The sequence below is a fragment of the Anoplopoma fimbria genome, chromosome 16, assembly GCF_027596085.1.
Source record: "Anoplopoma fimbria isolate UVic2021 breed Golden Eagle Sablefish chromosome 16, Afim_UVic_2022, whole genome shotgun sequence".
NCBI lineage: Eukaryota > Metazoa > Chordata > Actinopteri > Perciformes > Anoplopomatidae > Anoplopoma > Anoplopoma fimbria.
The window spans coordinates 26,281,856-26,299,355 of NC_072464.1; the positions used below are offsets into that span (position 1 = coordinate 26,281,856).

General features: G+C 41.6%; 1 protein-coding gene across 1 annotated transcript in view; it reads left to right on the plus strand.

The window, feature by feature from the left end:
• The first annotated feature begins 8,561 nt into the window (after window positions 1–8,561).
• LOC129104234 (uncharacterized) overlaps window positions 8,562–17,500 on the plus strand; it is a 15,459-nt gene continuing 6,520 nt past the window's right edge. The window contains exons 1-2 of the mRNA XM_054614810.1: window positions 8,562–8,774; window positions 8,919–8,986. Coding sequence (XP_054470785.1) covers window positions 8,562–8,774; window positions 8,919–8,986 — 281 coding nt within the window. The remainder of the gene's footprint in view (window positions 8,775–8,918; window positions 8,987–17,500) is intronic.

Below are 17,500 nucleotides of genomic sequence, written 5' to 3' on the forward strand. Positions count from 1 at the left end.
TTAGGACTGGTTCAGGTCTATAGTTAGGACTGGTTCAGGTCTATAGTTAGGACTGGTTCAGGTTTATAGTTAGGACTGGTTCAGGTTTATGGTTAGGACTGGTTCAGGTCTATAGTTAGGACTGGTTCAGGTCTATAGTTAGGGCTGGTTCAGGTTCTCCTGGTCCAGCCCCTATATGGCAATTCTATCAGGTCTATAGTTAGGACTTAGGGTTCTCCTCACATCCCTAGATATGCTGCAATAGGCCTATACTGCCGGGGGACTACCTAGGATACACTGAGCTCCTCACATCTTCTAGATGTGAGGGTCTAAGGACAGAGGGGTCTAAGGACAGAGGAGGTGAGGGTCTAAGGACAGAGGATGTGAGGGTCTAAGGACAGAGGATGTGAGGGTCTAAGGACAGAGGAGGTGAGGGTCTAAGGACAGAGGATGTGAGGGTCTAAGGACAGAGGATATCACATGTGTACAGATTGTAAAGCCCTCTGATACAAATTTGTGATTTGTGATTTTGGGCTTTACAAAATAAATGTAATTGAATCAGTGGTTGCTGTGACCTTGTGATGTGTTGCTGGTTGCTATGTTGCTATGTTGCTCTGACCCTGTGATCTGTTGCTGGTTATGTTGCTGGTTATGTTGCTGGTTGAGTTGCTGGTTGAGTTGCTGGTTGAGTTGCCCTTGTTGTGACCCTTCTGATGTGTTGCTGTTTTTTTGTAGTTGGTTGCTGTGTTGCTGTGACCCTGTGATGTTTTGTTGGTGGTTGAGTAGCTGTTGCTGTGGTTGATGTGACATCAGGACACGCCTCGCAGCCCGACTCGTCCCCAGCGGCCTCAGAGAGACTGTGGTGTTGGACGGGATTCAGGGATTAGATGTTTCAGAGAGGGAGGAGGGTTATTGGCTCGCTCCGTCCCCCAGAGGATTCTGGGAGTGAAGAGAGAGAGAGAGGGAGGGAGGGAGGGTCTCTCTCTCCCTCTCTCTCACCCGTGTTGGTATGCGGACAAAGATGGCATCCAGACAAAGACTGAAACCAGCAGCATGACTGAATATGGACCCAGTCTGCAAAAGAAAACAAACATAACTGATGAAAACTACAAGAAATACATTTTTACATGTGTTTATTTTACTTTGCGTTGTCTTAGGTCAAAGTCCCCCATTAGAATCTGTAAAATACAACGTCATTGGAGCCTAATAATAACAGAATTTATTTAACATGGTTCTTAAATCATTCTGACACAGATATGAAATAAAAAGACTTATCTAAATGTGAGATTCTTTGTGAAAATTATTGTTATTATTATTTATATTATGATTTTTATAATAACTTATATTTATTAGTAGTTTAAGAGAACTATGAAGAGTTTATTAATGCATCATTTCTGAGTCTGTTTTCATGATTTTCATGAATATAACCGGTTCTCTGTCGTTCTGTTGACCTTCGTTACAGTCAGTCTGTTTTAGGAGTTCCACCGTCTGAACCTGAGCTTTAGGTTTTCTCCTTCATGTTGACGTGACCAGCTGAGGCGGATCTGATCAGGATCCTCCTGGACTCCATCAGTCGACCCACGACGATCAAATCAATCTTACACTTAGAAAGACCTACAAAGTTATAATTAGATCTAATGTAGTTATTTTAATTTTCCTTAGCACAACTTTTACTTGGTACGTCCAAATCTGTATGGTTGCTGTTCAGTCAGAGACGGACGGAGGGGAGGTGATGGAGCTCCACCTACAGGACAAACTCAACACAACATATTAAATGCTATAAATAATAATCTTAATGTAATAAGATAATATTAAGTAATAATAATATAACATAATAATAATAATGTAATAAATATAGAATATAAATGAATATAAAATGTTATAAATAACCAATATGAAAAAACAAATATAATAAATATTACATTTAATTAATATCAAATAAATTTAATACAAAATATAATTAATACCCAATGTAATAAATCTCACATTTTATGAATATCAAATGTAATAAATGTCTCTGTTGTAACTTTGAGAAGTTGGCATTCAAATTAAACTTCTGTTGGTCTGAACCAAAATAATTGTGATGATAATAAGACACATCATATTGTAAAAGTAAAAGTCCTTTTCGTTGAATATGATTCAAATATAATGACTTTATATTTACAAATCATCTGGTCGCACATTAAAACAAGAAGTTCATAATAATAGAATGAGAAGGTTTCCTGCAGTTGAAAACATGTTCAATGACATCAAGTGTTTCTCAGTAACATTAAACTTTTTATACCTTCACCATCAAACTCCTGTTGACAAACTGTAATAAATCCATCTTCAGTCTGATCCAGGTTCAGGTTTAATGAGTCCTGATCATCCTAGACTCAGCTGGTGTCTCAGTCCAACTGTAACAACAGACTCCGTTCTGTTTGGTCCGCATGCCGACATCAGGGTCAGTCACGGTGCTGATGTGTGGAGGGGTCCCAACATCTGTCCTGGTCTGTCCGGGTCTGTCCTGGACCCGGACAGACCAGGCCTCGAGCGAAGATTGTGGATCGTGGATCGAGGATTGAGTATCTAGGAAGGAAGAGCGAGGATTGAGGATCAATGAGAGGATAGCGGATCAGGGATCCAGGATCAAGAGGAAGGATCGAGGATCATGGAGACTGTGAACGGGTTAAAGTTGTAAGGTGAAGAGTCATTTTCTCATAGACTTCTATACAACCGGAGGAGTCGCCTCCTGATGGACAGGAGAGAGAATGCAGCTTTAACACATGAAGCTTCACAGGATGCCTCCTGGTAAAACTGTGTTAAACTAACCCCCAACCCTTTCCTGTGATGTGAAAGTCATCCTTACAGTTTCCCCACATGTGATTATATCAACAGTTTAATGGGATATAATCATATTCACATGTGAGATTATTCTTTTTCATCAGAGTGTCTACCTGCTTCAGATGATCCTATGTATGAAGCTTCATGCACTAATGAGCTTTCTGCTGATACCTGCATGTTGAAGGGCTTTAATGGAAGCTGTTATCTTCTGCCATCACGTCCTCTGATTACACGAACAATCTCTAAAATCCATAAAAACAGTCAAAAGATTGAGCTGTTTATGTTTCCATGATGCCATCAACCTGGGGGAGGAAGGGGGGGCCATCGGGGGACATGAGGCAAAAAGTATCCAACGCTAAGAATCAGTGTCGTGCCAAATCAAAAGTGAGAGACGGGACCAAAAATCTGTGTTAATCTGATAAAAGGGTCAGATTAGGTGGACCGAAAACATCAGATGCTCAGTATGGATTAGGACATTGTTAGCACTGAGAGGCTGCAAATGATGGGGGGGGGGGGGTGTCTGGTGTTGAAAACAGGCAACCAATCAAAGCTTTGTAGGCGGGATCATCAACATCAGCATCACTTTACAACAAAGCTTAAACCTCCATTGTTAAAAACTAACGGAAACACTTCACAACGCTTGTATCATAACGAATATCATCATCTTACAAGATATGTTTTAATAATGAAATGAAACACAAACATGCAACATGTCTGCCTGTTTGTGAACAACAAAGCGACAGGAGGACAGACAGCCCCGTTCAAAGATCATCACATGTTCTAATGTTAGAACATGGAGGTGCTGCTGGTCTCTGTACAGTCTGTGAGGGTTTCCATGTCGTCACAGTGTCTCCTGACTGATCTCTGATCAGATCCTGTCTGCAGTGTTCCCATGCAGAACCAGTCATGTTTCCTTTGTCAGAGCATGGCTTTAGTGTTAAATGTAATCGTGTGTCTGTGGTGGACTTGATGTTTCCACATCAGAGCACCAGATGAGAAGCTGCTGCTCTCAAACAGTTTCCAGGTTTGACTTTGTTAAAGGAAACGGACTCTGCACACAGTTCATCCTCTTTAATTGCTACCTGGCTCCTAAACTTCTTCCTCTGCTTTTATTGGACTTTAACCGCTTCCTACCACATCATCTGGAGCCTCCAGAGAGGAAGACGAGTGATGAAGAGAGAGAGCTGCTTCACCAAATATACGGCAAAGACACTTTTACTTAACTAAATCATGTGACTAAAAGAATGACTCTCAGCTGACAGAGAACAAGCGTCCTTCAAAGTGATGAAGATCGATGAGCGTTAAAGACTGATGAAGGTGATGATGAGGAACAGCAGCATGAACTAAAGACGATCAGCGAGATTAAGATAACGATGAAGATTTATTGGACATAAGAGATCAGCTGATCACAAGATCTGATCACATGCCTGACATCAACAAACAAAGACCATAACGAGATGAGGAGTAAACTACAGACCTGAGATCAGTTCTACTGACTTTAATCATGTGACCTTCCACAGAAGAAACAAGTCTGATGTTCATGAAGTTTCACTTGTTCTCCAGGAATTTAAAGAACCCTTTGGAATAAATAACTGTCCCTGGGTGTTCCTCAGGGCTCCATTCTAGGTCCAACCTTATTCTAAATCTAAATAAACAACATTTACGCTGCAGGCGGCTCTCACATCCATCTGTATGCTGACGACACCATCTTATTCACATCTAGCTCGTCCCTGAACGCCACCCTGACAGCTTCTCCAGTCTCCACCTTCTCTGAAACACAACCAAAACTAAAGGTACGTTTTTTTAACAAACTCTTACCTCAAACTGCCTGCACTGTCCAAATCTCCTCCGTGGACGGATCAGAACTCCAAATCTATAAGAACTTGGGGATCTGGCTCAACAGTTGGCTTTCCTTTAACAGGAACATAAACTAAAAGATCTTTTTCTGTGGCGTCACAGAGCCTCCTTCACTCTGCAGAGCTCCCCCTGGTTATAATGAAAATCCGTCCTATCTTAGAATATGACGTTATCTACAGGTCCACTTCCGGTTCAAAAGAAAACCACTTAGACATAGACCAGTTCCAAAAGGGATCTGAGGACAAAACCAGTTCAGACTCGTCTCAGAGATAACTGGACCTGATGAGTATCATGTAGATCCGGGTCAAGTCACTGTGACCCACGAACTGAGTTGACCGTGAGGACCCTTTATTTCAGAAGGATCTGCTGGAGACTGATGACCAATCAGAGAGCGGCGTCCTGACAGCTAAGTGTTTTAGTTTCCCAGTAAACAGAATGGAGAGTGTCAGCGGGTCCATTACAGCCAGAGTCCCTTTCAGCCATCTGAAGGTGTAATGAGCGGCTGTCAGTGCGGCCTGCAGGCGTCCTGCTGGGTAAAATCACCCACATCACTCTCTCAGTGGCAGCCTGTAATTGGTTTCACTTCCTGTCACGCTGCGTGTTGTTCATCAGCTCCACTCTGTTTGTGCTCCAACACAGACCATAATAGTCCTCCTTCTCACCAGTCCATCACAGAACTGGTTTAAGCCACAACACTGATATCAGATGACTGTTGGTAAAACGTAGAGATCATAGTCCATGATCTGAAGGGGACCTACAGGAACCCAGGTAGACCAGATCCTAAAGGGTAGAGTGTATCACAAATGATCCATCAGGTCCTGGATCAGTTCTCAGTTAGTCTGATCTGAAACTGCTCTGAGATCAGAGACACATTCAAGCTGCTGATTCCGTTTATTCTGCATTAAACATGTTCTCTGACTGTCGACTAAATCATGACGGATCCCTTTAGAACCAATTATAAAGCACTCTGTTTCTAATGAACATAATTTCATTTCTCATATGAAAACATTCAGTTTATGGATTCATGCTTTGAGTGAATCTGAGAACGTTTCAGATGTGAGAGGATGAAAACACATGCAAACAGAAAAGAGAGTTGTTCAAAATGAAGCTGATCCAGAGTAATATTTCATACTATGAATATACGTGTTTATATGTGATGACAGAAACAATGAGTCCGTTTTCTTCAATTCAATTTATTTTGTATAAAAATCACAAATTACAAATTAGCCTTTACAATCTGTACACATGCGACATCCTCTGTCCTTAGACCCTCACCTCCTCTGTCCTTAGACCCTCACCTCCTCTGTCCTTACACCCTCACCTCCTCTGTCCTTACACCCTCACCTCCTCTGTCCTTAGACCCTCACCTCCTCTGTCCTTAGACCCTCACATCCTCTGTCCTTACACCCTCACCTCCTCTGTCCTTAGACCCTCACCTCCTCTGTCCTTAGACCCTCACCTCCTCTGTCCTTAGACCCTCACATCCTCTGTCCTTACACCCTCACATCCTCTGTCCTTAGACCCTCACCTCCTCTGTCCTTAGACCCTCACATCCTCTGTCCTTAGACCCTCACATCCTCTGTCCTTAGACCCTCACATCCTCTGTCCTTACACCCTCACATCCTCTGTCCTTACACCCTCACCTCCTCTGTCCTTAGACCCTCACCTCCTCTGTCCTTAGACCCTCACCTCCTCTGTCCTTAGACCCTCACATCCTCTGTCCTTAGACCCTCACATCCTCTGTCCTTAGACCCTCACATCCTCTGTCCTTAGACCCTCACCTCCTCTGTCCTTAGACCCTCACCTCCTCTGTCCTTAGACCCTCACATCCTCTGTCCTTAGACCCTCACATCCTCTGTCCTTAGACCCTCACATCCTCTGTCCTTAGACCCTCACATCCTCTGTCCTTCGGTCGCCCCCTCTGTGGCCCAATTGTTGAAAAACACGTGCTAAAGTGCCCTCTCAGGAGCCAAAACGCGTATTAAAGGGGCCCCTTGGGAGCCAAAACGCGTGCTAAACTGCCCTCAAGTGTCCTTTCGGGAACCAAAACGTGTGCTAAACTGCCCCCTTTGAAGCCAAAACGCGTGCTAGAGTGCCCTCAAGTGTCCCTTTGGGAGCCAAAACGCGTGCTAGAGTGCCCTCAAGTGCCCTCTCAGGAGCCAAAACGCGTGCTAAACTGCCCTCAAGTGTCCTTTCGGGAACCAAAACACGTGCTAAAGGGTTCCCTTGGGAACCAAACCGCGTGCTAGAGTGCCCTCAAGTGTTCCTTTGGGAGCCAAAACGCGTGCTAAACTGCCCTCAAGTGCTCTCTCGGGCACCAAAACACGTGCTAAAGGGCCCCCTTGGGAGCCAAAACGCGTGCTAGAGTTCCCTCAAGTGTCCCTTTGGAAACCAAAACGCGTGCTAAACTGCCCTCCAGTGCCCTCTCGGGTGCCAAAACGCGTGCTAAACTGCCCTCCAGACTCTGGAGGGCAGTTTAGCATGCTCCTCAAGACGTATGCCACCATTCCAGTGACAACAGCTTCAGTAGAGCGGTCATTCTCAAAACTTAAACTTATCAAAACTGTGCTGAGAAACCGATGTGGGGAGAAAAGGCTCTCTGACTTAATGCTCCTCTCCATTGAAGGAGACATTTCCATTGACCAGAACAAGGTCATTGACATTTACAAACAGATGGCCAAACGAAGAATTTTACTATAGTTCCACTTGGCACAAAGACTCATCATAGTTTGTTTCTTTTGAGTTGTCAAATAAATAGTTTAAGTAAATAGTTTAAATGTGTATTGTTCCTTGTGTGATTTTATCACAGAGCCCCTCTTGGGTGAAGAAAATACATTAAAATACTATGACACATTACTGTTGCAATGACTTTTATGTTGGGCCCTTTGTTGATCTATAGTTGAGCCAGAACTATATCTCACAGAACCAGTTTGGATTATCTGGTGCTAATATGGTGTTAAAATGCACTAGAATACAGGAAATGGCATCTACTTAATTGAAAATGTTCTGGGGGAAGACTCCCAGACCCCAAGGAGTTTATTTCCTTCATACATCCATGTCGCTGTGTGTTCTTCACAGTCCAACGTTGCAATCCACACAGTTCTCTTGAATGCTGATCCTAACAGCAAACTAATCTGAGTAGTCTGTCTAGTTAGTCTGTTTTAAGGCTATATAATGTGTCATTTGTATAACATATAAAACGTGTCTAAAGTGCCCTCTTCAGTGGTGAGAACGCGCTATATGTGCCCTTTTTTTCTCTTTCCGCCCCTGCCCTTCAAAAAGTCTGTGCACGCCACTGCTGATCTGTGATCAGCTGCTGTCTCGGTGAGACTAAAGCAAACAGGACAGACATCAGAGATCACGATGACCTCTGGAAGTTCTGGTTTCACTGAGTAAAGAACCAGAGAGGACTTTGAGAACCCAGTTCACCTCCTTTAGTCTCTCCACCGCCCCCCTGTGGAGCTCTTTGTCTTTCTCTCTGGTCTTTGTCCTGCTGAACGTCCATGTCTACTACAGACCATAATATCCTGTCTGTTCATTGGTTGCATGTCCCGATGGCTCGGTGAAGGTTTCATGATGTTCGTCCCGTCTGAACCGTAGAAGTTCCTTAAATAGAACATGAGTTGTGCTTCGCTGAACGTTGTGTTTGTGGTTTGTTTTGTTAAACAGAGAACATTAAGATAAGATAATCCTTTATTATGATTATTTAAGGAGTCCTGATGTTTCATTGGATTCTGGTTCCTTTCCTTTAATCAGTAGAAACATTAAGAGAAGAGCAGAGTCTCTCTGGTTCTGAAGGTGTTTCCTATCCATGTGACCAGCAGACCAGATCATGTGACCCCTCAGACCTTCATTCAAACATAAACACATGACTAAGCTTGGCTCAGCCCTGGATTCATAAAATGGAGATCCAGGATCAGGATCTGGTTACAGATCAGGATCCGGTTACAGATCCAGGATCAGGATCCAGTTACACATCCAGGATCAGGATCAGGATCCAGGTACAGATCCAGTACATTGGATCCAGGATCAGAATCCAGGTACAGACACAGGATCAGGATCTGGTTACAGATCCAGGATCAGGATCCAGGTACAGACACAGGAACAGGATCCAGGTACAGATCCAGGATCCAGGTACAGACCCAGGATCAGGGTCCAGGTACAGATCCAGGATCAGGACTCTGTCTCGCTGCACATTTGTAAATAATTAGAGTGATGGAGTTGAAAGCGTTTTGGTTTCGTGTTCTTTTGTCCCTCAGAGACTCGTCACCTCTGAAGTCAACGATCAAGAGGAGGAGAGAGATAATACTCGCTTCATGGAGCAAATGTAAGAAAATCCAGCTTCACTTCTTCTTCTGATCATGGATTCCCAGGACGGGGGGGGTTCATCTCCTCTGCTTTGATTCCCTCAGAAAAGACTCATAACCTGATCCGCCTTCATCTAAGAATACGTTAAGTAATTACAGAGATGATCTGTGAGTTAAACTTACAGATTCTCATCAGACTGTAGTCCAGAAAAAAAGACCTTCACCCATACAGTGTGGTTTAATACAAATATACTGTTTTATGTACAAATACACAATTTAATGTACAAATGTACTGTTGAATGTACAAATGTACTGTTGAATGTACTATTTAATAAAGACAAACTGTATTAACTTTGTTTCACTCTTAAACTATACAGTTTAATAAAGTTTAATAATATGAAACAGTGAAATCTTTTATATATCCATATGGACATTTTGAACATTCAGAGAAACTTTATTAATAACATCAACCTTCAACGACAAAAGTGAGGAAGTATGTTTCCTGTTTTTGGGGATTCATATTTTGATTAAATATGCTCATAAATCACAAAACACAGAATTTCTGTTTGAGCGTCTGAGTAAGAGCAGAGAGGACGTCAGCTGTGAAGGCAGATCCACACCTTCATCATCATCATCATCATCACCATCATCATCATCACCACCATCATCATCATCATCATCATCATCATCATCATCATCATCATCACCATCATCATCATCATCATCATCATCATCATCACCACCATCATCATCATCATCACCATCATCATCTTCGTCATCATCATCATCATCATCATCATCATCACCATCATCATCTTCATCATCACCATCATCATCTTCATCATCACCATCATCATCATCATCATCATCACCATGATCATCATCATCATCATCATCATCACATCACCATCATCATCATCATCATCATCATCAATATCAACATCATCATCATCATCATCATCACCATCACCATCATCATCCTCATCCTCATCTTCATCATCATCATCATCTTCACCATCATCACCATCATCACCATCATCACCATCATGTTTGTTTCTGACTGTTCTGGGTGTTTCTGAGGCTGTGTTCTGGATTGAATATGATCCCAGCCCGTCTTTGATGTGTTTCAGCCTACAGGGAGACGTATTCTGGCCTTCATCACTCAGCCTCTGATGTTGGACGCCTCCAGCTCTCTGACAGCAGACTGGAGTCAGAGCTGCCTGTGGAGACGAGGCCACCAGGTGGTTCAGAGGACACGTTTTCATTCAGTCTGATGACATGTTCATCATCTCTGGTCCGCGTCATCGGGAACATTTACAGAATCATTTTGTGTCTCGTTGTTAAAGGCAGCGTCAGGAAACACACATTTTCACCTCTCTGAACTCAAATGGAGCCATCTTTGATGTTTGACACCAGAAACTACTAAAACCGTCGGTTAAATGAGATTCTCTGTTCGATGATGTCGTCTGTTCACAAAGTGAAATCATCTTTTCCTCTTCCTGCTGCAGCTCTAATCTTCATCATCTTCGTCATTAGTCTCTGATTGGATGAATCCACAAAGACAACATAATGAGAGCAGCTCATTCACATTCAGACCAGAAGAGGAGACTGTTAATCTGAAGAAGGCGACAGAGGTCAGAGGTCAACGATAACGACCCACTGACTGTGATAATGTTATCAACACGTCTGACCGAAGACAAAGCTCGACCTTGGAGGCTGAAACATCTCCGTCCTCTACGTCTGCACGAGTTCCTCTCACTGAGAATACCTCAACTTTACTCCTTCTTCTTCCTCCTGCACGTCTCTTTATTTTATTCGAGTTATACCTAAACGGTACAAAGTACAATATCTTATGGGACAGTATAGTAGTATAATATACAGTAAAGTACAGTGTCTTATGGGACAGTATAGTAGTATAGTATACAGTAAAGTACAGTGTCTTATGGGACAGTATAGTAGTATAGTATACAGCACAGTACAGTACAGTGTCTTATGGGACAGTATAGTAGTATAGTATACAGTAAAGTACAGTATCTTATGGGACAGTATAGTAGTATTGTATACAATACAGTACAGTACAGAGTCTTATGGGACAGTATAGTAGTATAGTATACAGCACAGTACAGTACAGTGTCTTATGGGACAGTATAGTAGTATAGTATACAGTACAGTACAGAGTCTTATGGGACAGTATAGTAGTATAGTATACAGCACAGTACAGTACAGTGTCTTATGGGACAGTATAGTAGTATAGTATACAGTACAGTACATTACATTACATTACATTACAGTCATTTAGCAGACGCTTTTATCCAAAGCGACTTACAGGAAGTGTGTTCAACATAGGTATTCAAGAGAACTACTAGTCACCAGAAGTCATAAGTGCATCTCCTTTCTTAAACAAGCATCTCAAAGCATAAACCAGAGCAAAAGTATAGTGCAGAGGCAAATTACTACGAAAACAATAATTGCAACAGACTAATCCGAATATAGTAAGTGCTACAAACTACTACGAATAGGATAAGTGCAGTAAACAAATACAAATTCAATAAGTGCAGCGAACTGATACGAATACAGTAAGTGCAGCAACTAATACGAGTGCAATAAGTGCTACGAGGAAGGCTCAGGGTAGTACTTCCTGAAGAGGTGAGGTTAAAGATGGGCAGCGACTCTGCTGTCCTGACGTCAGTGGGGAGTTCATTCCACCACTGAGGGGCCAGGACAGAAAAAAGCTGTGACCGGGTGGATCGGCCGCAGGGACCTCTGAGCGACGGGGCAACCAATTGCCCCGAGGCAGCAGAGCGAAGTGGGGTGTAGGGCTTGACCAAGGCCTGGAGATAGGAAGGAGCTGTTCCTTTCACTGCCCTGTAGGCTAGCACCAGAGTCTTAAACTGGATGCGAGCTCTTACAGGGAGCCAGTGTAGAGAACGGAGAAGGGAAGTTGTGTGGGAGAACTTGGGGCGATTGAACACCAGACGTGCTGCAGCTTTCTGGACAAGCTCCAGAGGTCTGATGGCCGACGCCGGGGCTCCAGCAAGTAGTGAGTTGCAGTAGTCCAGGCGGGAGATGACCAGAGCCTGTAGAGCACCTGCGCCGTCTCCTCAGTGAGGAAGGGGCGAATCCTCCTGATGTTGTAGAGGAGGAATCTGCAGGAGCGTGTGACCGATGCAATGTTTGCTGAGAACGACAGTTGGTCGTCCAGGGTCACACCCAGATTCCTCACAGTCCGAGTTGGCGTCACCACGGCATCATCAATGGTGATGGACAGGTCTCGGTGCGGGCAACCCTTCCCCGGGAGGAACAGTAGCTCGGTTTTGTCCAGGTTCAGCTTCAGGTGGTGTGTCGCCATCCACTTCGAGATGTCAGCCAAGCACGCAGCAATGCGTGCCTCCACTTGGGTGTCACCGGGAGGAAATGACAAGACCAGCTGGGTGTCATCGGCATAACAATGGTAGGAGAAGTCATGGGAGCGAATAACAGAACCCAGAGATGTTGTGTAGAGCGAGAAGTACAGTGTCTTATGGGACAGTATAGTAGTATAGTAGTATAGTATACAATAAAGTACAGTACAGTATCTTATGGGACAGTATAGTAGTATAGTATACAATAAAGTACAGTACAGTATCTTATGGGACAGTATAGTAGTATTGTATGCAGTACAGTACAGTACAGTGTCTTATGGGACAGTATAGTAGTATAGTATACAGTGCAGTACAGTACAGTACAGTATTTTATGGGACAGTATAGCAGTAAAGTATACAGTACAGTACAGTACAGTATCTTATGGGACAGTATAGTAGTATAGTACACAGTACAGTACAGTACAGTATCTTATGGGACAGTATAGTAGTATTGTATGCAGTACAGTACAGTACAGTATCTTATGGGACAGTATAGTAGTATAGTATACAGTGCAGTACAGTACAGTACAGTATTTTATGGGACAGTATAGCAGTAAAGTATACAGTACAGTACAGTACAGTATCTTATGGGACAGTACAGTACAGTATTTTATGGGACAGTATAGTAGTATAGTATGTTTCAGTTTGTTTATCCGTTTGTTTATCAGTTTGTTTGTCTGTTTGTTTATTTTTTGTTTGTTTATCAGTTTGTTTATCAGTTTGTTTGTCTGTTTGTTTATCTTTTTGTTTGTTTATCAGTTTGTTTATCTGTTGGTTTATCAGTTTGTTTATCTGTTGGTTTGTTTATCAGTTTGTTTGTCTGTTTGTTTATCTGTTTGTTTATCTGTTGGTTTGTTTATCAGTTTGTTTGTTTGTTTATCTGTTTGTTTATCTGTTGTTGTTTTTATCTGTTTGTGTATCTGTTTGTGTATCTGTTTGTTTATCAGTTTGTTTATCTGTTTGTTTGTTTATCAGTTTGTTTATCTGTTGGTTTATCTGTTGGTTTGTTTATCTCTTTGTTTGTCTGTTTGTTTATCTCTTTGTTTATCTGTTGGTTTGTTTATCTGTTGGTTTGTTTATCTCTTTGTTTATCTGTTGGTTTGTTCATCTGTTGGTTTGTTTATCTGTTGGTTTGTTTATCAGTTTGTTTATCTGTTGGTTTATCTGTTGGTTTGTTTATCTGTTGGTTTGTTTATCTCTTTGTTTGTCTGTTTGTTTATCTCTTTGTTTATCTGTTGGTTTGTTTATCTGTTGGTTTGTTTATCTCTTTGTTTATCTGTTGGTTTGTTTATCTGTTGGTTTGTTTATCTCTTTGTTTGTCTGTTTGTTTATCTCTTTGTTTATCTGTTGGTTTGTTTATCTGTTGGTTTGTTTATCTGTTGGTTTGTTTATCTGTTGTTTGTTTATCTGTTGGTTTATCTGTTGGTTTGTTTATCTGTTGGTTTGTTTATCAGTTTGTTTATCTGTTGGTTTATCTGTTGGTTTGTTTATCTGTTGGTTTGTTTATCTCTTTGTTTGTCTGTTTGTTTATCTCTTTGTTTATCTGTTGGTTTGTTTATCTCTTTGTTTATCTGTTGGTTTGTTTATCTGTTGGTTTGTTTATCTCTTTGTTTATCTGTTGGTTTGTTTATCTGTTTGTCAGGAGGACTAGAGGGAAACTACCGGCCATTCTTCATGAATCTTGATGGACGACTGTAGCTTTGGTCAAAAGAAGAGCCCAACACATTTTTAATCACAGGGCGGATACTTTATATTTTTATAAAGTATATTACAGTACAGTACATAACTTGTGCTTCATATTCTTATAAAGTATATTACAGTACAGTATATAACTTGTACTTTGTGTTTTTATAAAGTATATTACAGTACAGTACATAACTAATATTTAATATATAACCATTGAACTCTTAGAGTGAACGTCTAGTTCACATTTTACGCATGTGGTGATGTTCTTTGACCACAAAGGGTTAACGTTATATATAATATACATAACGATATTCTTTCTCCTGAAGTTAACTTTATATATAATTTCAATCAGGAGAGACTTCAATAAAATTTAACAATGATTTATTGCACATGCCTAAGAATGATAGTACAAAGTCTTTGGCTAATGGACTCCATGGCCAAGCCGTATAACAGAGGGGCCCAACGCTGAGATCAGCGAAGCACAATCCCCCTGGAGTCCAGACACTGGTGGTGGTGATGATGATGAAGGGACTTCCTTCAATCCCAATGCTGCCTGTGCTGACGACTGGCGGTGACTGGGGTGGAGGAGGGTCACGTCTGACATATGCTGAAATGACAACTGACCGCAGCAGAGAGTGTACTTTTAAAGTTTGACAGCAACGATGTGATTGGCTAAAGGAAACCGTGGCCAAAACTGGTTGGTTAACTTTTCTTATAGAGTATTCACGGGGACAGAGTGAATGAGTATATTAATGAACAGGAGTATAAAGCTAGTCTTCCTGAATGAACTTACGCTAAGCTTCATATACATAACAATATTCTTTCTCCTGAAGTTAACGTTATGTATAATATATATAACAATATTCTTTCTCTGGAAGTTAACGTTATGTATAATATATATAACAATATTCTTTCTCCTGAAGTTAACGTTATGTATAATATATATAACAATATTCTTTCTCCTGAAGTTAACGTTATATATAATATATATAACAATATTCTTTCTCTGGAAGTTAACGTTATATATAATATATATAACAATATTCTTTCTCCTGAAGTTAACGTTATGTATAATATATATAACAATATTCTTTCTCCTGAAGTTAACGTTATGTATAATATATATAACAATATTCTTTCTCCTGAAGTTAACGTTATGTATAATATATATAACAATATTCTTTCTCTGGAAGTTAACGTTATGTATAATATATATAACAATATTCTTTCTCCTGAAGTTAACGTTATATATAATATACATAACAATGTTCTTTCTCCTGAATACAGATCCCCGTCTGGTTCAGAGGATGAAAACATGGAGGACTCATTCCTCCAGTCGTCTCTGTTCGGTCACACCATCAGTAGTGAAACTCTCTGCTGGTTAACAGTCCTGACTTTATGTTCCAACAAAAGAAAAACCAACAGAAAGGACTATAAAGCATAAAGTCACAGTGTGTCATGTAGAAACAAAGAGGGGGGGGGCAGATGGACGTTTAAAGAGGCCGTTTGTGTCCTCTCAGTGTGGACGCTTACAGTCCACTCTAAAACCCCACATGGAGTCCTCTCACTGCCAGAAAACAGACACCAGGTCAGCTTTCTTCCTCCTGACTCAGGGAAACAAAGCTGACACGAGGAGGACAGTGTTCTCAGCTGAAAGCCCACTAAAGGGCCCCCTCGGAGTCTGGAACCAGGAGCAGGAAGCGCTGCTCAAAGTGAAGAATCGCAGTGTTTGGAGAGCCCTCGGGAGCGTTTGATTTTAATGTTGGCTGTGGAGAAGGGCGGCCTGGCGGGGAGGAGACGCTTCCAGAGCTGCACCAGCGTCACTTAGCAACAGCACCTTTTAGCTGGATGAAAGCTCAGGAAGTCTACGACGGCAGGACGGACCGGTCACCAGCAGAGACCAGATTCTGGTCCAAAGGACGGGAACATGAATATCAATAACTCCTTCATGAGACGACGGCAAGAAACGGAAATCATGTAGTCAAAGTCCATTAATATCCTCCATTCTAACTTATGAGGAGACCACCAGTATTAAAGATCCAGTAGAAGGGTTAGTCTGAGGTTCTTATCAGAACCAGTGTTTTATGGATCAATGTTCTGCTGAGGATCAACAGAGAATCAATATCAGTTATATGTAGAATATGGTCATGACGGAACAGAAGCTGTTATCTTCTCTGTCTTCAGAGACTCCAGACTCCATTCATAAAACCAGTGATTCAACCTCTCAGGACTCTACTGCGTCCTCCATCAGTGTATGTGTTATTCTGTGACTTTGACGCATAACACCAAACTTCAAAACATCAAAGTAGCACTTTGTTATAGGTTCTAAAAAATAAAAAAATAATAAACAATTCACCTATGGTTCTAGTTTGTCATTTCTATCAAAGGAAAAAACAAAAAGATCCACTTCAGAAACAAGAAAAAGATTTCAGTGGAGAAGAGCAGACTTGAGGTCACTTTAGTTCTAAAATGACGAACCTGACTGAGACACGGTTCTGTTGGTTGTTCTAAAATGACGAACCTGACTGAGACACGGTTCTGTAGGTTGTTCTAAAATGATGAACCTGACTGAGACACGGTTCTGTTGGTTGTTCTAAAACGATGAACCTGACTGAGACACGGTTCTGTTGGTTGTTCTAAAATGATGATGCCTGAGACACGGTTCTGTTGGTTGTTCTAAAATGATGAACCTGACTGAGACACGGTTCTGTTGGTGGTTCTAAAATGATGAACCTGACTGAGACACGGTTCTGTTGGTTGTTCTAAAATGATGAACCTGACTCAGACACGGTTCTGTTGGTTGTTCTAAAATGATGAAGATGACTGAGACACGGTTCTGTTGGTGGTTCTAAAATGATGAAGATGAATGAGACACGGTTCTGTAGGTTGTTCTAAAATGATGAACCTGACTGAGACACGGTTCTGTTGGTGGTTCTAAAATGATGAACCTGACTGAGACACGGTTCTGTTGGTGGTTCTAAAATGATGAAGATGACTGAGACACGGTTCTGTTGGTGGTTCTAAAATGATGAACCTGACTGAGACACGGTTCTGTTGGTGGTTCTAAAATGATGAACGGTTCTGTTGGTGGTTCTGACTGAGACACGGTTCTGTTGGTGGTTCTAAAATGATGAACCTGACTGAGACACGGTTCTGTTGGTGGTTCTAAAATGATGAAGATGACTGTTGGTGGTTCTAAAATGATGAAGATGACTGAGACACAGTTCCGTTGGTTGTTCTAAAATGATGAACCTGACTGAGACACGGTTCTGTTGGTTGTTCTAAAATGATGAAGATGACTGAGACACAGTTCCGTTGGTTGTTCTAAAATGATGATGCCTGAGACACGGTTCTGTTGGTTGTTCTAAAATGATGAACCTGACTCAGACACGGTTCTGTTGGTTGTTCTAAAATGATGAAGATGACTGAGACACGGTTCTGTTGGTG